The sequence below is a fragment of the Sparus aurata genome, chromosome 23, assembly GCF_900880675.1.
Source record: "Sparus aurata chromosome 23, fSpaAur1.1, whole genome shotgun sequence".
In the NCBI taxonomy this organism is placed as follows: domain Eukaryota; kingdom Metazoa; phylum Chordata; class Actinopteri; order Spariformes; family Sparidae; genus Sparus; species Sparus aurata.
The window spans coordinates 671,996-693,806 of NC_044209.1; the positions used below are offsets into that span (position 1 = coordinate 671,996).

At 45.2% G+C, this 21,811-nt stretch overlaps 1 protein-coding gene across 3 annotated transcripts in view; it reads left to right on the top strand.

Moving 5' to 3' along the window:
* Positions 1-18,746, top strand: part of LOC115575585 (MAGUK p55 subfamily member 2-like) — a 37,967-nt gene extending 19,221 nt beyond the window's left edge. For all 3 annotated transcript variants that reach the window (XM_030407779.1, XM_030407781.1, XM_030407780.1), the window contains 11 exons: positions 3,121-3,276; positions 3,512-3,682; positions 3,925-4,032; positions 11,245-11,364; positions 11,566-11,697; positions 11,850-11,952; positions 15,342-15,410; positions 15,574-15,735; positions 15,948-16,150; positions 17,117-17,245; positions 17,332-18,746. In XM_030407779.1, coding sequence (XP_030263639.1) covers positions 3,121-3,276; positions 3,512-3,682; positions 3,925-4,032; positions 11,245-11,364; positions 11,566-11,697; positions 11,850-11,952; positions 15,342-15,410; positions 15,574-15,735; positions 15,948-16,150; positions 17,117-17,245; positions 17,332-17,508 — 1,530 coding nt within the window. In that variant the 3' untranslated portion in view covers positions 17,509-18,746. The remainder of the gene's footprint in view (positions 1-3,120; positions 3,277-3,511; positions 3,683-3,924; positions 4,033-11,244; positions 11,365-11,565; positions 11,698-11,849; positions 11,953-15,341; positions 15,411-15,573; positions 15,736-15,947; positions 16,151-17,116; positions 17,246-17,331) is intronic.
* Positions 18,747-21,811: the final 3,065 nt, after the last annotated feature.

The window sequence follows — 21,811 nt, forward strand, 5'->3', positions numbered from 1 at the left end:
GTCTGACCTGTTCGGCAGAAAAGTTGCATTGAACACACCGCTTCGACGTGCTGCCTACTCCACAGTAGCGTGTACGTTCTGCGCTTGCGCGAGATGCAATAAGCGGGTGGCGCTTGTGTTGTGAGTTGTAAACGAGAACTTTATGCACGCAACTCTCTTTACTTTCGATCAAAACGAAACTTAACTATTTCCGATAAAAACAGCTGCATACTAAACATGCAGCGAGGCATTACCAGACGAACAAGAATTAATTCGTCCTGAACGGACAGAACAACTAGTCTGTGCCAGTACTGCAAAACATGAAAACGGGGAATGACGGAACGGAGTGCATAGAAAAACAAAGCGGCTATTCAGCTGGCACACAACCAATCAGAGAATCCAATGGCTCAGACGTCCGACAGCCCTCCTCCTCAGACTTCGCATGCTCAGTCGGATCCGACAACGTCCGCGCGGCTCCGAAAGCTTCCGACGCAGCTGAACACACCAAACATATTTGCTCCCGACCTCGTCCGAGCCTCTCCAAACGCTTCAGACGTCCAACGGTTGGGCCGGTGTGTTCCTGCCTTTACAGTCACTGAGAAGGCTGTCAAACTGACGATGATTGAGACCTCTGGCTTGGATGAAATTAACAGTTCGGACAACCACCTCCATGACGTGATCCATTTTTTACGCCTTGCAACATAATGCCTCCTGATGCAAAATGCAATGAAATGTCCAAAAATCATCCCCTCCATTTGCGGCTTGTACTTTCTCTCTGAACTTTGTCACAACACCTGCCTTTTTCCCGATCATTGACGGTGCACCATCAGTAGCCAGGCTTACGGCGCGGGACCAGTCCGCCCCGACTCTGTCCAGCGCTCCAACGACGGAGCGGAAATTGACCTCAGCTGTTGTGGTGTCGGTCATAGGCACCAACTCGAGAAACTCCTCTGTGACAGTCAAAGTTTCGTCAACTCCACGAATGAATATGGCCAGTTGAGCGACGTCCGTAATATCAGTACTCTCATCAATTGCAACAGAAAATGCCAGAAATGACTCCGTTTTACGTTTTAGTTGGCTGTCCAAATCTGCCGATAGTTCCGAAATCCTGTCTGCCACGGTATTTCTCGTCAAGCTAATATTGGCAAAAGCTTGTCGCTTCTCAGGACACACAATTTCGGCAGCCTTCAGCATACAGTTTTTGACGAAATCCCCCTCACAGTATGGCTTTGAGGCTAATGCTATTTGGCTTGCAATTACGTAGCTGGCTTTCACCGCAGCATCACTGACCTCTCGGCTCCGGGTGAAAACAGATTGCTGTTTCCTCAGACCCGCCAACAATTCATTTACCTTCTGTTTTCTCAGTTCTCCGTGCAAGCTGTTGTATTTTTCACCATGCTGAGTTTCATAGTGGCGCCAAATATTGTATTCCTTAAGCACCGAAACTTGCTGCATGCACACCAGGCACACGGGTTTCCCATTCACCTCCGTGAACATATAGGAAGAGGTCCATTTTTCTTGAAAAATCCGACACTCTGTGTCCACTTTTCTCTTTTTTGACAAAGACATTTCACTGAAGAGGGTGCCAGGGTCAACAGAAAAAGCGGGTAAAGCAATAGAACTGACTAAAACACAGCGCCACTAGCGGACAATATAGGAACTGCAGATTTTAAAGAAAATGAAGTTTATTCTTATTTTTTTCAATAATGCAGATTTATCCCATGGGCTGGACTGAACCCCCTGGCGGGCCGGTTCCGGCCCGCGGGCCGTACATTTGACACCCCTGCTCTAGCTCATTCTCAACTGAGAATTGAACCTCTTTGAATGATATATGCTCTTTGATGTATAACAGTAACCCCCCACCTCTGCCAACAGCTCTATCTTTCCTAAAAGCAATATAGCCAGGAATATGTAGAGTCCGCTAGAATGTGTTTTATCTCATCACTTTCTAGAAACAAAACTCAGGATATTCAAGTGACCCCCCAGGAGACCGCTGGGTTTTGCTTGATGGTCCCACAGCACTTTGGCATTGTGCATTTGGATTCTTAATTGGTCCACGCTTACCTGGACCATTGTAGAGAGTGTTGACAGGAAGAATGGAGTTTGTTGGTTTGAGGGCCTGGGGAGGATGAAGGCGAGATAGTAGCTTCCCGCCGTGATTACCTCTGTGGGCCGTGGTCCACAGCTCCATCTGGCTGGGTGTGGAGCTAGCCGGAGCCTTGGGCTTAGCTCCTAGTTTGAACCAGTGGTTAGGGGGCTGTGCGGCAGAGAGATCCAGGCAGGGGACAGTGGAGTCCATTTCACTGGCAGTTGAGGAGGTGACAGTGGGGCCTATGGTGACCAGTGAGTCGAGGAGGTGTTCATCATCCTTGATTTGGTACAGGACGGATATTCTTCCTTCCAGCTCCAAGATTTTCTGGGTCAGGTGGAGAAAGCTGTCGCATCCGGATGGTGAGGTGAGTGGAGGCATTTCTTTACATGGACCAGTAGGGTTCGCTGATAAAAGAAACAACTGTGGCCAGTAAAAGGAATCGCAACAGGGGTAAAAGTAGTTGTCTTATTGAAGTAAGCAGGCAGCAGGCAGAGAGCATGGGGCGAGACTTACTCGCAAGGGCTCCAAAACGGGAGCCCACAGCGGAGAAGCAGAGTTGTTATGATGCATACAGTGGGTCCAACAGGGAAATGGGACTTACTGACACAAGCCCAAATACTGGGCCTGTTGAGGTGGGTCAGCCTTCGGCAAGCGGGGTTGGTTACTTCCCGGATTGTAGTGGTGGTAGCGCAGGTGGAGACAGCGTAAGGTTGCGGCGATGTTAGCGTCTATTACTGGTTGGCTAGTTAGCTATCAGGCTAAAAACAAGACAATTACTCAGCTTCTCACTGCTGATTTTAAGATCCAGATGTCCGATGGCTGTCCGATGACTAAACTCATTTTTCCTGCTGCGGATGTGGAACCAATGTTGAGTATCTCTGAATAAACCGTTTGTGATAGCTGTTCTGTCAGGAGCAGTGTCTGCTGAACGCAGCTTGTGCCATAACGCAGCTTATAAAGCACACACTTTATAATATGCATCTCTATCATGTTGTTGTGTCTGTGCATCTCCTTTTGTAATGTGTCTATGTATGTGTCTTGTGTGTTAGGAGCAGGAGGAGAGCCTGAAGGAGCCAAGGCTGTCACCAGTGAGGGAGAACAACGTGGAGCTCCTGCAGGAAATCCTCAGAGACCTGGACCCCTTTACACACCACTCCAACACTGCAGCTGAGCTCTCCCGAATACTCACACAGCCTCATTTCCAGGTGTAGAACCGAGCTTTTACCTGTAAAGCAGTGAAAAATACAGATGTTTCAAAAATACTTTTAACTTAGTTCAATTTTAAATTGCAAAAACCTTTGCAAACAGGTAAAATCAGACAATTTAAACTTCAGACATTAGTTAAAACATGGAATTAGAATTTGATAAAAGGGGGAAATAGTGTTACACATTTTGACATTTTATGGTTAACACTGACTTTTTACCTTTTTGACTTGTCAGTCTCTGCTGGAGACTCACGATTCAGTGGCATCCCAGGCGTGTGATAGCGGTACCCCCAGCCCATGTGAGTTTGTGAATACTGAGCAAGAGGATGGTCACAAACCCAACCTGTACCCACCACCTGACGCAATCCGCATGGTGGGCATACGCAAAGGGGCGGGAGAGCATCTGGTAGGTAACAGCTGAGTGTTGATTTGAACTTTTTCTGCTTCAAGCTTAATGTTTGTTATAAAGACACTCAGTTACAGCTAAATGATTCAAAATATAGTGAAAATTGACATTGGAATAAAAACCAGAGAACCAGTTCCTTGTATCTGAATGCTGTGCTTCTCATAAAACAGTACATGACAGAAGGTTATATTATAAGGTGATGATATAAGGCCATATACACATATATTTGAATTGTGTTAAAGGGTGTGACATTCAAGGTGGAGGGTGGTGAGCTGACTGTAGCCCGCATACTCCATGGAGGGATGATAGACCAGCAAGGACTGCTGCACATTGGAGATATCATCAAAGAGGTAAGGTAGACCATTAAGTATCAGGTACAAGGGGCGCGCATTAGCTCAGTTGGTACGAAGGCCTTGACCGCGCTGCAGCAGCCCCAGGTATGACTCCCAGCCTGGAGCCTTTTGCTGCTTGTCACCCCCTCTTTCTCTTACATTTAGAGGTCATGTCATGGTCTGTAACCGCTTAATCCCTTTTTCAAGGGGTCGCGGGGTTTGTTGCTGGAGCCAATCCCAGCTGTCTCCGGGCGAAGGCAGGGTACACCCTGGACAAGTCACCAGCTCAGGGCCCTCAAGAGCAATTTGGGGTTCAGTATCTTGCTCAAGGACACTATGACATGCAGCTCAGGTCAGAGAAGCAGGGATTTAAACCAGCAACCTTTCGATCACTAGTCGACCTGCTCTACCCGCTGAGCTTGGCCGCCCCCCTCCATTTAGAGGTGCAGCAATAAATTGATTAATTGTAACAACATTGCCACAACATACCACACCGTCAATGGAGCAAATACGAAATATAGAAACAATTGTCAAGGCCTCATCTGAGGATGGTAACTGCTATTTGTCAAAGAAGTGCATAAGTGCTATGATAGAAGTGCTAACGATACGAAAATACAAGTGCATACAATGGGGGAGGGTCCGGAGGAAGTCATGCTATGCAGGGTCGAGGTGAAGTCTGAAGAAATGAGTCTTGAGTCTTGAGTCTTTTGCGGAAGATGGAGAGTGACTCTGCTCTCCTGACATTGGTCGGGAGTTTGGTCCACCACTGAGGTCACAAAACAGAGAAGAGTCGCGACTTCGCTGAGCGGGCTTGTTAGCTCTCAGCGATGGCGGTACCAGTCGGCCAACTGATGTAGATGAGCAAAGTGCTCTCGCTGGGGCATGTGGTGTGACCAGTGTTTGGAGGTAGACGGGTGCAGTTCTACTGATGGTCTTGAAGGCCAGCACCATCGTCTTGAATCGGCTGCGGGCCACAACAGGAAGCCAGTGGATGTCATGGAGGAGGGGGGTCGCATGGCAGAATTTGGTAAGATCGTAAACGAGGCGCACTGCAGCGTCCTGGATACCTGTGAGTCCAGCCATGGAGTTGCAGTAGTCCAGTCGGGAGAGGACCAGCGCTTGGACCAGGAGTTGCGCTGTGTCTTTTCTGAGGCAAGACCAGATCCTGCGGATGCTGTAGAGGGCAAATCTGCAGGATCAGGCCACAGCAGTGATGTTTGGGCGCAGGACAGTCCATCATCGAGGTTTACGCCCAGGTTCCTCGCCGCCGATGAAGGCGATACTGTGTCATCCTCGACAGTGACTGACAGGTCCATGCAGGGGTAGTCTTTCCCCAGGATGAAGAGGAATTTAGTTTTACTAAGGTTGAGTTTGAGGTGATGCGCAGCTGTCCAGGCGGTTATGTCTGCTAAAAATTCTGCGATGCGCGTCACAACATGGGTGTTGGAGGAGGATGGGAGAATAGGGCGAAACAGTTGGGTGTCGTCAGCATAACAGTTGCAGGAGCATCCATGGGATGTAATTGCAGAGCCTATTGATCTAGTGTATAGTGAAAACAGAAGCAGTCCTAATATTGAGCCTTGAGGGACACCAATTTCCAGAAGGTAACGTTTGGAATAGGAGCCATTCAGTGTGACCTGAAATGTGCGATTTGTCAGGTATGATGTGAACCAGGTTAGAGCAGAGTCAGCAATGCCAATTTCAGCCAATCAAACTGTGTTCATTAAATGCATTAGTTCAGAAAGTCTTTTGTCCAATGTGCTGGCAGGTGAATGGACAAGAGGTTAAGGAAGGCAGAAGTTAAAATTCTTTGGGTTTGGGTCATCATACTGTAATATTTATACTTATGTCATAGGCTACTTAGGGAATTTCATTTATTTTCTCTGGTTATAATGCTCTCACACAGCCATCATGAACTCCCCTGCATGGGCTTGGAATGAAGATTCATCTACTATTTTAAAGAAATACTATTTTTATTATTTGTTTCAAGAGAGGAGTTATCTAAGTCAGAGTCCTGCACAGGTGAAAATTAATGTACTGTGTCGGACACAGATGGGGATCGGGTCGGACGCCTGGAGTGGCGGGTTGGGTTTTACGATTGCCATTTTCAAGGCATCACTTATCATCAGTCATTATTAGCGACACAAATGATAAGCATTTATATTTCATATGAGCTCATTCATGCATGCTTGCGCACCCCCCAGAACTCCCATTCCCCACGCTGTCTTACTTTCACTTTTAAAAATTGCGTCCGTCCAATTTTCCTTCGGGCGTCGGTATCAATTTATAGCGGGTCGGCTCGTGTACGGAATGTAATATGTGCTACTGTCGGAAAACGGGTCAGATGCGGTTTTAAATATGGGCGGGTACAGGCGGGTTTGCAAAATAAGACCCGTGCAGGACTCTGCTCTAAGTGACCATTTTAATCCTCTAGCTAATTATCAAGCTAAATATCCAACATGCTAGTTAACGTCAAAGACTGTGGTGGAAGACCACGGTAAAATATTGTATTATTATTAACACTGGATTTATTTATGCCTGAATTTTTAAGGTGTGGCGCCACAATCAATTACATGTAGGGGAAACCCTGCGATGACGTAGGGCGGAAGCCCCAGTATAAAACCCCCACGTCATCACGCAATCAGTTCCTACAGAATCTTCTCGCCCAGATTCCGAGTGACAGACAGCTCTGGTGGTAATCCAGAATTTATAGAACCGTAGTTACATTCGTAACTCTCGTTCTATTTCATTCTTCGTGACCGCCAGAGGGCAGTGCTTCAGCACTGGATGACTAATGCCGACAAGGTCACGAGGAATGCTCACCATATTAAGGCATAGAGGCTGTTGACAGGACAGCTGTCCCCACAGCAGGTTGGGCAGCCACACTGACGCGATAATAGCACGCAAAGGTACATGAGGATTCCCAGGTCGCTGCAGCACAGATGTCCTGCAGAGAGACCCCCTTCAAGGCTGCCCATGATGTGGACACACTCCGAGTAGAGTGGCACCGCACGTTACTAGGCGCTGGTAGGCCCTGTGACCTATAAGCATGTAAAATCACCTCGACAACCCACTTAGAAAGCCTCTGTTTTGACAGAGGTTGACATTTCCCACAACCCCCATAACAAACAAACAGTTCGTCGGATTTACGAAGAGGGGCTGTAGCAGCCACATACGCCTTGAGTCCAAACAGGGCAAAGCTGCTCTGACAGCTCTGTTACTTCCTGCGATGAGCTTGGTGGACTGAATGCTGCCAACTCAATTGCCTGGTTTACATGTGAGGAAGGCCCCCTCTTTGGCAGGAAGGAGGGATTGGGTAGGAGAGTAACCCCTAGAACCATCCGGATACCAACACATACACATCTGGCTCACTGACAGAGCTTGGAGTTCACCCACTCGCTTTGCAGATGTGATTGCCAGCAGAAATGCAGTCTTTGCAGACAGCCACCTGAGTTCTGCCTCCCCTATGGGTTCGAACCGGGGGCCGACACACTGACCTCAAAACCAATGTCAAGTCCCATGATGGCACTACAGTGACACTCAATGGCCTACGCCTCTGTGCACCCTTCAAAAACTTACTAACCAGATAGTGTGACCCCACTGTCTGGTTGTTCACTCTGGCATGCCCTGCCGAAATGGCCGCTGCATACACCTTTAGGGTTGATGCACATCTGCCTGCGTCCAATAACGACTGCAGGAAACGCAGAATGATGGCCACTGAGTAGGTCTCCGGCACTTCACCCTGTGTCTGGCACCACTGGGAGATAAGCTTCCACCGATTAGCATAGAGCGACCTAGTGGAGGGAGCCCTAGAACTTAACACCGTATCGATTACTGACTGGTCACAGGGTGCCAGGAGTGGTTCCTGGCTCCCAATGGCCAGATCCAAAGCTGAAGGCGATCCGTATTCGGATGCCATACGCGTCCCTCAAGCTGAGGGAGAAGGTCCGGTCTCCTTGGGAGGCGCCATGGCTCCCCCTGGAGTAGTTTCAGCAGCACCGGAAACCATTTCCACCCTGGCCAGTTGGGGGCCACCAGTAGCAGTCTGTGGCTGTTCCGTTGCACTCATTCCAGCGAATGAGCAGAATTGGAGGAAAGGCATATAGAAGGCAGGCTGGCTAAGCATGAGCCAAGGCATCCTGTCCCAGAGGGCTGGTCCCCTCCATCAGTGAGTACCAGCGGGGACAATTTGTGGATGTTTCTGAGGCAAAAACGTCCACCTCTGCTCTGCCATATCGGCTCCAAATCATTTCTCCTGGGAGGTGTACTGCCCTGAGGCTTAGGAAGTAGGGAAATGCCCACGTAAGGAGCTGCTCTGACACCCACAGACCCAGCTTGGACCTGGTCCCACCCTGATGATTTATGCGGTATACTGCCGAGGTGCTGTCTTTGCGAGAACATGCCACCCCTGCAATACTGGGAGAAAATGCTACAGTGCGAGAAAAATTGCTCTTAGCTCAAGTACATTTATATGTTCCCACCTGTGCTGTGCGCTCCATCTGCCCTTGATGGTCCTGTGCTGCCAGACTGCACCCCAACCTAGTAGAGAGGCATCCGTCTCCACAACCTCTCGGCGGGCAGGGATCACTCGTAAGGGAACCCCCCCGACCAGGTACCCCCTCCTCCTCCAAGGCTTCAGGGCTTGACAGCAAGGGCTGGATACCCTGACGTTCCTGCGTCTGTGCCACTTGGGATCCAAGTGAAGTGAGTTGACCCAGATTTGAAGGGGCCGTAAGGAAAGGAGACCCATGGGGATCACCATGGATGCTGCCGTCAGCATACCCAGCAGTTTGAGAAAGAGGCCGTATCTCAATACTCTGTCTTTCTCGGAGCAACCTATGAGTTGCAGAATGTTCTCCACCCTTTTCCGAGAAAGGAAGGCTCTCATTAACAGCGAGTCGAGAGTCATGCCCAGGTAATTTACCTTCTGACCAGGTGTAAGAATGCTCTTTGAGTAATTGACTGTGAGGCCCAGCTGGTTCACATGCCCAAGGAGCACAGCAGTGTCTCTGACTGCCTGCTCCGCCGTTGGGGAGACAATTAGCCAATCGTCCAGATATGGCAAGACCGTCAAACCCCTGGCTTGTATGGGGGCAAGTGCCGCTGCCACACACCTCGAAAATATGCGAGGGGCCAGTGAGAGACCGAAGGGCATCACCTTGAATTGATAGGCCCGGCCCTGAAATGCGAATCGCAGGAACTGCCTGTGATGTGGAGCAAAATGCACATGAAAATAGGCATCTTTGAGGTCTATTGACACAAACTAGGCCCCCTGTGCCACTGACTGGAGAACGTCTGCCATCCGCAACATGCGGAATGGCAGGACCTTTAAAAACCTGTTCAGCCCCTGCTGATCCAGGATCAGGCGGAAGCCGACGTCCTTCTTCGGAATTAAAAGATACACTGAATAAAACCCATTGAGCCGTATATGCCCTTCGACAGGCTCGATGGCGTCCTTGTCCAAGAGGGATGCCAGCTCCCTGCTGAGGGCGAGGGATTTTGCGGGATCTCTGACCACAGACATTTTGACCCCACAGAAAGTCGGTGGCCGGCGTCGGAACTGCAGTGTGTATCCCTTGGACAGCGTGGATACCACCCAAGGGTCTGTGGTATCCCCTCTCCCAGAAGCAGATGTGCTGCTGAGTGAAGTGCCCGACACCGGCCCTTTGAGCCTCAGGTCCGACCCCCCCGCCCCCTGGAGCCTTTGGGGGGGCGACCACTGGGGGCTGGTCCTCTTGGCACTTGAAAAAACGGCCGGGAGGAAATCCACCGGCGCTGATCATAATGCCCCGAATGGTGAGAGGACCTTGGCTGTGCACCTGGGTGAGCAGGTGGATGAGAGCGGTTGGGACCAGCTGGCAAGAGACCCATCTGCCTTGGGGCCTGAGCCGAGCCTCGACGCAGGTCGGCAAACCGCTGCCTGGCCTGGTCCACTTGGGCACTGCGCTCTAGCGCCTGCTGAGCAGCTGGCCCAAACATGTGACCTGGAACCACAGGAAGAGAACAGAGAGTACAGCGACACCCTTCTGATAGAGAGGACTGTGCCAGCCAGACTTGGTGGCATGCCAGTGTCACTTTTGACATCAATCTTCTGAGCTCCCTAGACATGAATGCAAAGGTCTGAAGGGATGCATCACTGAGGGTCTTGGCAGAGGAGTCCACACCAGATTCCTGCAGGACCTGAGACAGGCCCAGGAGAAGGTGGAAAAGGGAGTTACCAATCCGGCCCATGCATGCTGCTATATTATAAGCCCTAACCAGGAGATCATCGGTCAGCCGGCACTGAGGACAGGGACAGCGTGCATCAGGTCTGAGAGCCTCATTGGGTGAGACTATCAAAGAGGCAATGGTAGGATCGACTGGAGCCATACGATCCAACCCATAGCTGCCTGCCTCCTGCATGGCCGCCAAATTCCTTCCATCACTGGTGTGATGAGACAACAGTTTCGGATCTGCCCAGCAGCGCTGGAGCTCCTCAATATAGGGTTTCGAAGGCGGGACTATAAAAGGCTGCAGGCTGTGGCGCCTGCCTAAAAAAAGCACTTGATGGAGCTGCTGTGACGGGAGCGTCATCCAGCCCAAGGCGTGCCAAAGCCATCCGAATTGCTGGTTTCAGTGTGGCATGGACAGATAAATAAAAAAAATAAATATATATATTTCAACGAGTCAGTGCACTCAGCACTGCCCGACAACTTAAAGTAAGATTCCTGACTGTCCAGCCTAATGGTATGCTTACTGCTTCTACAACCCACCGAAAACAGAGAGTCAAGCAATGTAGCGTGCAACATAACATGCGGCGAAAACACCACTGTTCAAAACAAATATGAGCCCAGCGAGCCGCCGGCTCTTAGCATTGGCTAACGGCTAACAACTAAAGCAACTTAGCTCACTTACCTGTCTGCAGTAATTCAGTACGAATTGTAACGGCGAGATCACCGCTGTTCGTCCGAAGAAACAGACAATTCTTGAAAGAACAAGCGACTTGCCGCAGTCTCTGGTGGACAAAATAACCGAAGCACCCACCCTCAGATTACGAGACTACCAGTGGCGAGCCAACTGACCTGCTATCAGATTTTTCCTAAATCGCGAGAAGATAGAAGGAACAGATTGCGTGATGACGTGGGGGGTTTGGTATCTTGGTAACCTGTCATCTTCCATTCGGCAAGAAGCTGCAGAATGTGATCATTAAATGCATTAGTTCAGAAACTCTTTTGTCCAATGTGCTGGCAGGTGAATGGACGAGAGGTGGGCCAGGACCCTAGGGTGCTGCAGGAGGAGCTGCAGGCTACCAGTGGAAGTGTAGTTCTGAAGATACTGCCCAGCTACCATGAAGCCATACCTCCAAGACAGGTAAAGGACACAAACACATAACACAGAGTAGATACACATGGTAATACTACCTTTCTGGATTTCTGGTTGCTGGTGATTACGAAATGGCCAGACATGATATTCAGTAATAGCATACATTGTCAAATACATCATCGCGGACACTAAAACCAGAAAGAGTCCACATTGAGATTAAGGGCTGTGTCGACGTCTTTGTTTCTGCAGGTTTTCTTCAAGTGTCACTATGACTATGATCCAGCTAATGACAACTTGATTCCCTGTAAGGAGGCGGGCTTAAGGTTTGAGACAGGAGACATCCTGCAGATAGTCAACCAGGATGACGTCAATTGGTGGCAGGTACAGTTCAGCACAAAAACAGCATGTGTACATCGATTTCAGTCATTTGTGAAGCTCCAGAAGGTTGTTCAAATGCAGATTTTTTTAGATCAACATTTAATTAAACCATGAGTTTGATATCGATGTAGACATTCCGTGTGTGTGTTATACAGGCCCGCCATGTGGAGGGTGGTAGCGCGGGGCTGATCCCCAGCCAGATGCTGGAGGAGAAAAGGAAAGCGTTTGTCAAGAAAGATGTTGAACTGGCTCCTGCAGGTAACTGGAAAGACATAACAATGACAACAAAGAAAAGATGATGATGATCAATGAAAAATTATTAATTAAGGAAAATGAAAGGATAAAAGTGAATCAGCACATAATGATGATGATGATTATTATTTGTATTTGTTATTTCATGCATGATTGATGAAAAAGCATTTTACAGGTCCAAAATGCAAATTTGAGCACAAATATTGGTCGCAGTTTAGCACCATCAATTCAGACGAAAACTAACTGCCGCGTTTATTTATTTGTTAGTTAGTTAGTTAGTTATGTAGGTAGGTAGGTAGGTAGGTAGGTAGTTATTTCTGTAAAGCATATTTGCCCTCCATTACCCTTGGCTACAGGAGATCAAAGACACATTGTATTTGGGATAATTATGGATTTTTCCTAGTTACAAAAAGGTGAGTCTAAGGATATCACACAGCATTTCCGCAACCTTTATAAAAGATGTGTGCCGGTTACTGTGTGACATGGAGATCATGAATAATCATCTTTTGTGGGCATAATAGTTTAGGTGTAAGCTTTCTGCATGTGATACAGTTAAGGTTACATGATTAAACATTAATTATAAAGTGGGACCAATTTATTTTAAAAAGGGTTAGGGTTTCTTAAACATTAAACAATCTTTTTAATGGCTCCATTCAAACAACGCCTCCATTTTAAAACTCTGTCTGTGCTTAGTGCAACAATATCACAGCATCTTGTTTTTAAGCTATATCATCTTTAATATCACAATACAAATCATATCCATATGTTAACTATATTTATGGAGCAAGAACATAGATTTGGTGAACAGGCATGAGTGGTTGAGACTGGAGATCAATGATCTAAGATCCAAGGTTTTGCAATTAAAGCTCTAAGGATTTATTTTGCCAGTACCAGTTTGCGGTTGTTTTTTAGGGATGTCCCGATCCGATCAAGTGATCGTAAATCGGGGCCGATCACATGAGTCCTTTTTACACAGCGTCTCCGCATTTTCTCCGGAGCGGTCGTTCGCCAATTCTCCGCCGATGGTGATTCACACAGAGCGAAGCATCTCCGCCTTACCGCCAGTAATTCACACAGAAAGCCGGCGCTGAGGCTCCTAAAGAGGCATGACGGTACACGTCATGTTGATGACCTCGGTGTTTCCCCTGTCCGGACAGTTTATAATCATGTGGATGTTGTTATAATGTGTAGTGATTGAGATACTGACCCACCAAACATCCTGGAAAGTGACGAAGTTACGTTTTTTGCGCAAAATTACATAATTACATAATCACCATCAGTAAACAGGACGCTGTCTGACTCCTTCACTCGCGGGAGGCTGTTTTCTGGAGGACAGTTCACTGAAGTCTCGGTCAGGAGGGCTGACGGTCGCGGTAATTTATTTTCGTCACAAACACTCCGTGAGTTAAAGTTTTTTGCCGATGACAAACGCTGTTTTTCGGGCAGAAATGTGAGGAAGAGTCGGTAGGACAGGCGGGAGGACAACACTTCTCCACGTACAGCTGTGTTTTTTTTCCTCATATAAGTTGCCAAAGACAGTTACAGTTACTACGTTACTGTTGTTTGGTCCTGTAACGTTGCTTTGTGGTACATTTCTCTGTATTTAGTTGAGTGAAGGACCTGTGCAGTTATCATACTAGTCAGACTGACACACCCCTGCTCAGCGCCTCCGGATTATTCGTTCACACTGGGACGGCTCACCAATAATGCGGAGGATGCGCAGGATCCCCGCATGCAAACGGCAGTGTGAATAGGGCTATGGTTTCAGACTCGATCGGAATCAGACGTTACATCCTGATCAAGGATGTCACGTATATATATATATATATATATATATATATATATATATATATATATATATATATATATATGTATATATATAAATATATATATATATATATATATATATATATATATATATATATATGTATATATATATATATGTATATGTATATGTATATATAATATACTATATATATATATATATATATATATATATATATATATATATATATAATATATATCAGAGTTATCTGATGTGTCAGTGTTTCTCCTATATGCATTCTGCTGCTGGATTTTCAGCGCTGCCGCAAAAAAAAGACCTGATTTTTGTGGGTTATATATCACGGGCGAATGACGAATTTAAGTTGCGCACAGTGAAAGCACTACACCCTAAGTTATCTTGAAATCGATTATTATTGTCATTATTGCTATTTGTATAATTTCTACAAGTCACCGTTTAAGTTGAGGGACTGAAATTCACTCGGGTCCAGCCGCGACTTTACTGAGGTTCGCACAGTGTTGGCAGCAGGAGGATGGTTAGCTCACCTCCCAGAGCCTCGTGCTGAATTGCTGAAAACTGATGTAGGGACCGTTATTAAATTACTTGGCATAAATATATTAATTCAAAATAATTGCAGTGTTTTCGATATCTTCCATGTCATGTAGCCCAGTGATTCCAATCCAGCATCAGATTGTATTAGTAAATTGGAGAAATTAGACACATATCTTTTTATTGTTTTTTAGTGCTTCCTCTATTTTATATGAATATTGATATGTAGAAATTATTATTTTTTTCTCAATAGCTTCCATGTCAAGTGGCCCACTGACTTCTAAAACAGATTCTGTTTCCATAAAAAATCTATAATAATATAGAAAATAATGGTACATAAGTTCTCTAATGCTCAAGAGGTTGGACGTGTGGGGCGAACTATTTCTTTCTTCGCTGAAGCCAACAACGGGAGCCGTATATTTTCCTGCTTTTTTGTCCTTTGCCAAACACACCTATGATAACTGTTAAATGATAAAATAAGGTGATAAAATAAAAAAAAAAATAAGGGACATCCTGGATCTGTTTCTTTGCTCTTCTTCATGTATTATAGAAGCATCGGATTCTGATGCTTCGGACTCTGACTCGGGGTCAAAAAAACGTGATCGGGACATCCCTATTGTTTTTGTAACTATATCTTTCACTTCGCCTACTGTAGTCGTACATGTTAACCTAGCCATATGACATGAACATGAAAAGTTTAACAGGTGTGCTAGGTCTGAAAACTCAAGACAAAACCCCACTCAATGCAAAAATGAAAGATAATGAAAATATGTGCGGCATGTATCTTTGTTTCAGTAAGAGACGTGTATATCAAGTCAATGATCATTTACAGCAAATGGTTATACCATTAAAGCTAGCATAAAATGCTTTACTCTTTAAGGGGGTTCCTGAAATATTGATGCAGAAAAGACAATCATGCCTGTAGAACTACTTCTCGCAGATAACATTACATTTTAGTATGATGCTAGTCAGCTGCTAATTAAATAGCTGATTTGAGCTATTTTTAGCTACTGCAAGTCTGAATTCAGTGCCTGAATAATGCTGTGCATCATTTATGTGGCAGGAAATCTTTGTACTGGTGTCGGTGTGAAGAAGAAAAAGAAAATGATGTATGTGACCACCAAAAATGCAGGTAAGAATGCCTGTGCTAAAAAATGTGCTAATTGTTTAGGTTGTTAAGTGATACCCTTACAGTGCTCATTCCTTTTTTTCTTACTCTTCTTTATTTTCTTCATTCATCTGTTTCTGTCTTTGACTTTTTGTACTTTAATCCTTTCTCTCTTTCTTCCTCTCAGAGTTTGACAGACATGAAATATTGCTCTATGAGGAGGTGGCAAAGGTCCCACCTTTCAAGAGAAAAACTCTGATTTTGATTGGTGCCCAGGGTGTGGGGCGAAGGAGACTGAAGAACAAGCTTTTACTGAGGGATCCACTTCTCTTTGGCACCACCATTCCATGTACGAAGTCTGATATATTAAAGAAGTCCATTAAAGCTGTTATTGTTACGGTTTTTGTGTCAACCTCATGTAGGTTTTATTAAAAGAAGGAACAAGCTGATACAGATGATACTTGAGATTCTGACAGAAATAATTTTAACTAACTAAACGTTTCTTGACAATAAACAAAATGGAGGGGGAATTAATGAATGTCTATTTTTGTGTCTGTTCAGACACCTCCAGAAAGCCCAAAAAGGGCGATCGTGAGAGCCGAATGTATGCCTTCACTAGCCGCAGCAAGATGGAGACTGACATCAAGAATGGGCGCTATCTTGAACATGGAGAGTATGACGGCAACCTGTACGGAATCAAGATCGGCTCCATACATGAGGTGGTAGAGGCTGGACGCGTCTGCATACTGGACGCCAACCCTCGGGTGCGTACCTGAGGGTACTTTGCAGTACCAGCTTACAGCAGCTTACGTACCAACACAAATTAATTAAGAAGCAATTTTTACATCCTGTTGTAGCATGAACATGCCCGTAAACAATGCATTCTGTAAACACAACATTGGACATTTCGTCAACAAAAACGGACACAGAGTGATATTAATATGAATTTTCTGTTCACCTTATAAAATTAAGGCTACTCCAGTCCAACTCTCTTTTAGCTCTCTTTTAGCTTTTTCGCTGAAAAGAGCCGTGAGAGTGAAGCAATACAGTAGAATACAGTAGTAGAAGTGACCCCATTCAATTTATAGATTGTCATTTGATTTGTTAGGAAAATAAAGATATTGATTAGGCAGCTTAAAGGAACCTAAATGACATTTTTTTTTTTAGTGGTTCCCACTCACACTTGCAATTTCATAAATTTCAAATTAACATATACTGACTGCCCAGAAAATTTGAAAACCATATTCACTGTAATGCAACCCAACAGTTTTATATACAGCATCTTTGAAAATTATCATTTTCAATCATTGCAAATACAGGGTCAGAGAGATGCATTCATATACAGCATGACACATCGTGCTTCCTCAGAAGGTGGTCACGCTCGGCAGGTAACTTACTAACAGATAACCATTGACATCCCTAATTGTTTTGCTTTCTGTGGGAACACACAGTCCAGTATAATACAGCCTCAAGATTCTGCAGCTATGCAGTGCGTGTGGGTGAAGGTCAGTGGGTGAAGGTCACAGAGGAGCCCACTTCAGTCAGTTGCATGTCATGTGCTTTGCTCAAGGGCATCTTACATCAAGTGACATTGAAGGAGTATAGTAGGAGTATAAAGTCAGTCATTCATTTTGACCAACAGGAATCTCCAGCCAGTTGGTGGATCTATACCAAAGACACTCTTCCTAATCAAACATGTGTGTATGTGTGTTTATATTGTATGATTCTAGTCTCTCAAAGTGCTGAGGACCTCTGAGTTCCTGCCCTATGTGGTGTTCCTTCAGTCTCCAGACTTCGAGGTGCTCAAGGCAATGAACCACTCTGCTGTAGAGGCGGGGGTGGTTGATAAGACACTGATGGTAAGAAACACTTAAGGTGTGTTCATGCACATGTAGACAAAACATAATAATTTTTGGAAGCAGCAAAATCACATTTTCTGTGTCAGGATGAAGAGCTGCAGAGGACGTGCGATGAGAGCGCTAAAATCCAGGCGGCCTACGGTCACTACTTCGACCTGTGCATCATCAACGACAACCTGGATGAGACCTACAGCACTGTCAAGGCTGCGCTTGAAACAGTTTCTAAAAATCCCCAGTGGGTTCCTGTCACATGGGTTTTCTAGAAAGAGGCTATGGATGTAACACAAGTAAAAAGAAAGAGAGCAAAGACACAGAAAATATACCACTGTATAAATGATGGACGTCATTATTTAGAGTCCTGCAAGAGATTAAATCTGACACTAGCAGTAGCTTAAAATCATAAAGCTATTTTAAATAGGTAAATGCTTTGTTCAAAGTTTGAATAAGAAATCTGTTCTTTAAACAGGATCATAGTTTTCTGTGCAACAAGTCAGGAAAGAGAAAATAGAAAGAAACAAGAAAGGGAAGAGAAAGGAAGGTGGAAAAGATTTAAGTCCTCAATATGAGAAATTCAAAGATTTTACCTGGGCACATCAAGAGTGTGTGTGTGTGTGTGTGTGTGTGTGTGTGTTTGAGTTTGATATAGATCTTTTCTGGCAAAAAAGACAGACCATGTCAGGACCAGTATTCCTCCCCCAGAGCTTGAGCTTGCAGCTCATTTGCCCCCCCAGTGTGCCAAGCGGTTAATTTTGTGTCATCTGGCAGACTTTTACTGGCCCTACAGCTAACAAATTATGGACTGTACTACCTTATTTTGTATACCTGCCTGGTCAGAAAGTACAGAAGTTGGATAAAGAGACAGAGCCACCACTCTTTCTTCTATCTGATTAAATACGGAAGAGCCGAAGCCAAGCACTGCCTAACTTGCAGTAGGTCACTCAAAGACAGCAAAGGGCATTGTAATTGGTTTTCTACCTTTTGAGCTGAAGGGAATACAACAGCCCTTTGTCTCTGTTCTCTCTGGTCACAAACAACCAATTTCAAACATGTTTGCATCTCTTTACTGCACAGCACATCTCTGAAATACTTCTACAGAGGTTAGGTAAGGTTACAGTTTGTTTAAACTGAGGGACAGGATTAGGTTAGGCATTTAGTTGTGATGGTTAATGTTAGGTCCAGGGGCTGGGGAATGAGTAATGTCAATGAGGCAACGGCAGAAGAGTTATAAAAGTGTGTGTGTGTGTGTGTGCCTGTGTGTGTGCAAGTATTTGTGTCATTGTCTGTGCATGGATTTTTAGAGCTTTTTAGACTTTTGTATATTTTTAAATAATTGTGCCATTACTGATGATCATCAGCAGACTGTCATTGTTTACATGTTCATGATCAGTGGCCAGTACTGATGGTTACACTATATCTGTAAACTAAACTGTAAACTTGCTTCAATTTCCTTGAGGGAACCTCCCAAAAGGATGAATAAAGTTGTCTAAGTCTAAGTCTAAAAGCAAAAGCCCATCATAACTTTAAATACAACCGCACAGATATCCTAAAACTTCCTATTTATTTGTCGTGCAGTTCAAAAACCAAAAGTCTTTTATTTACAGTAACATAACATGAGAAAGGCAACCAGTTATTGACATTAATTAATTTTCTTATAATGGATTATTTGACTAAAACATTGAAAAGCACAATAATGCAGATACAACAGATGTTCTCATGCCAACTTATTTTTAGTGGAGAATGTTTGACAAATTGCATGAGATCGAGTGCCAACAACAACAAGCAGACCTCAAGCCAACCACACTGGTCTTCTTTTAAAGGGATAGTTCGGGTTTTTCGAAGTGGGGTCATATAGAGTAGCATATCTATAGTCGGTCTGTTCCCTACCGTAATTGCCGATCAGCGCAGCCTCAGTTTGAAGGAGCAGAGAGCTGCTCCAGCCCAGAGGCTCAGCTCAGTCCAGACGCAAAGCAAATTTTAACCACCTAAAACAAGGCTCACCTAAAAAAACAATATCAGTTCAAGTGTACGTTATATAGAGAAAATTCACACCGCTTTACATCGCCGTCAGACCGCCCTTTCTTTTGGCACTACATTTTCTCAACCGTAGAACCTCCATATCCTTATTTATTAGCGTAACGCATTAACAGGTGATCTGCGAGCAGCGAAATACAGTGCGAGGCCCAGTTGCGCTAATGCGTAGGGATATGGAGGTTCTACGGTTGAGAAAATGTAGTGCCAAAAGAAAGGGCGGTCTGACAGCGATGTAAAGCGGTGTTTATTTTCTCTATATAAAGTACACTTGAACTGATATTGAGTTTTTTAGGTGAGCCTTGTTTTAGGTGGTTAAAATTCGCTTTGCATCTGGACTCCGTTCACTGCAGTACAAAACTGAATGTCTGGGCTGGAGCAGCTCTCTACTTCTCCAAACTGAGGCTGCACTGATCGGCAACAACAACAGGGAATAGACCGACTATAGATATGTACTTTATATGACCCCACTCCAAAAAACCTGAACTATCAGTTAATGTACTTTCACACACACTCACAGGCACTCCAAGAACACAAGGAATTATGCAGCTATTGAGAAAGAAAGCCGTACAATATGCACATATATATTAACGATACTCATATATTAAATATAACCTTGCATCTTAGTAGTAAGACAAAGAAAAAGCCACCTCTAGAACCACCTTTGGAGTCCATTGCAGAATTGGTTGTATGTATGTACTGTCATCAAATCTAACAACCAGGCCACAAAATCAGCAATATCATTTCTTAAGTCAGTATGAAACTTTCCACATTTGTTTTATCACATAATACTGGACTGTCTTAAGACTAGTGTCTATATCGATAATGTTAATAACTGATGATTTACAATAACAACATCTGTCTTTAGATAAATGTTTCAACTAATGTGCAAGTGAAGTCAGCTTGATGATGAGTTGAGTCAGTAATTGCCAACCTATTCCACAAGCTAGTGGTTCTACGTGAAACACATGGAAAACAAACTTGGGGGATCACGGGATGGTTAACAGGATGGGAAGCCAGAAAACTCACATTTCTCCTATCAGGGTTAGGTGGAGAGCTGGAGAGAACAAAATTTAGGAAGCTATTGTTGCTATTGTAGCTATTGCAATTTAGCAAATCAGCAACTAGCTGGTAAACATACTTGAGCATTAAGCAGCAGCAAAAGAGCCACACATTTTTCACAAATGAATACCAATGTTGCTCTGTTTCAGCTGGGTATGTAAAATGGACGATAGATAATGATTTGTGTGGGTATAGTAATGATATTAATGATAATAATACATTTAATTTGTATAGTGCCTTTCAGGGTACCCAAGGACACTTAACAAAGTGGACCAAACAAAACAAATAATACATGCATAAACAAAAAATACATATAAGATAAAGAAATAGAAAAGTTGATTGATGTGGCTGGATCTAGAGCTGATAGGCCTTATTAAAAAGATGGGTTTTTAAGTCTCTTTTGAAAAGCCTCCAGAGAAGTCAGTTTGCGGATTTCAGCTGGGAGAGTGTTCCAGAGAGTGGGGGCTGTCACACAGAAGGCTCTGTCGCCGAGGGTTTGTAGTTTGGTGTGAGGGATGGAGAGCTGGTGTGTGCCTGATGAGCGCAGCGTCCGAGACTGGGTATAGGGATGGAGGAGGTCAGACAGATATTGGGGGGCGAGGGAATGGAGAGATTTTTAGGTCAGGAGGAGGATTTTTTAAGTGATGCATGATTTAACTGGGAGCCAGTGAAGGCGGATGAGAGTAGGGGTGATGTGTTGCCAGGGCTTGGTGCAGGTGAGGACCCTGGCAGCAGAGTTCTGCACATACTGGCGCCTGTCCAGGGTTTTGGAAGGGAGCCCAGACAGGACCCCATTACAGTAGTCCAGGCGTGAGGTGATGAAGGCATGGATGAGGGTCTCAGCCACAGTTTCGGAGAGGGAGGGCCGGAGTCTGGAGATGTTTTTGAGATGGTAAAAAGCTGATTTTGTGATGGATTCTATGTGTAATTGGAAAGATAGCGTGGAATCAAGATGATACCCAGGTTGTCGACTTCCGTTGATGGGGAGCAGCCGTCCACATCCAGGAGAAGATCTCCAACCTTCTGGAGCAGTGCCTTGGAGGCCACAACCACGAGCTCTGTTTTATTGGTGTTTAGTTTGGGTAGATTTGATGTCATCCAGAGTTTTATATCATGCAAGCAGTTGAGGAGTGACTGTGGGGGTAGCTGGGTGGATGGTTTGGTGCAGAGATATAATTGAGTATCATCAGCATAAGAATGGAAGTTGAGACCATGTTTGCGAATTATCTGACCAAGGGGGAGCATTTAGATGGTGAAGAGGAGGGGTCCAAGCACAGAGCCTTGAGGCACGCCCTGGTTGACTGGAGCTGGGATGGAACTGGAGTCTCCAATGGTGACAAACTGTTTCTTGTTTGTTAAATAGGACTGGAACCAGGAGAGTGCTGTACCGGTGAGACCGAGGTAGTCAGATAGGCGAGTAAGGAGAATGGTGTCGGAGATTGTGTCAAAGGCTGCAGAGAGGTCCAGGAGGAGCGG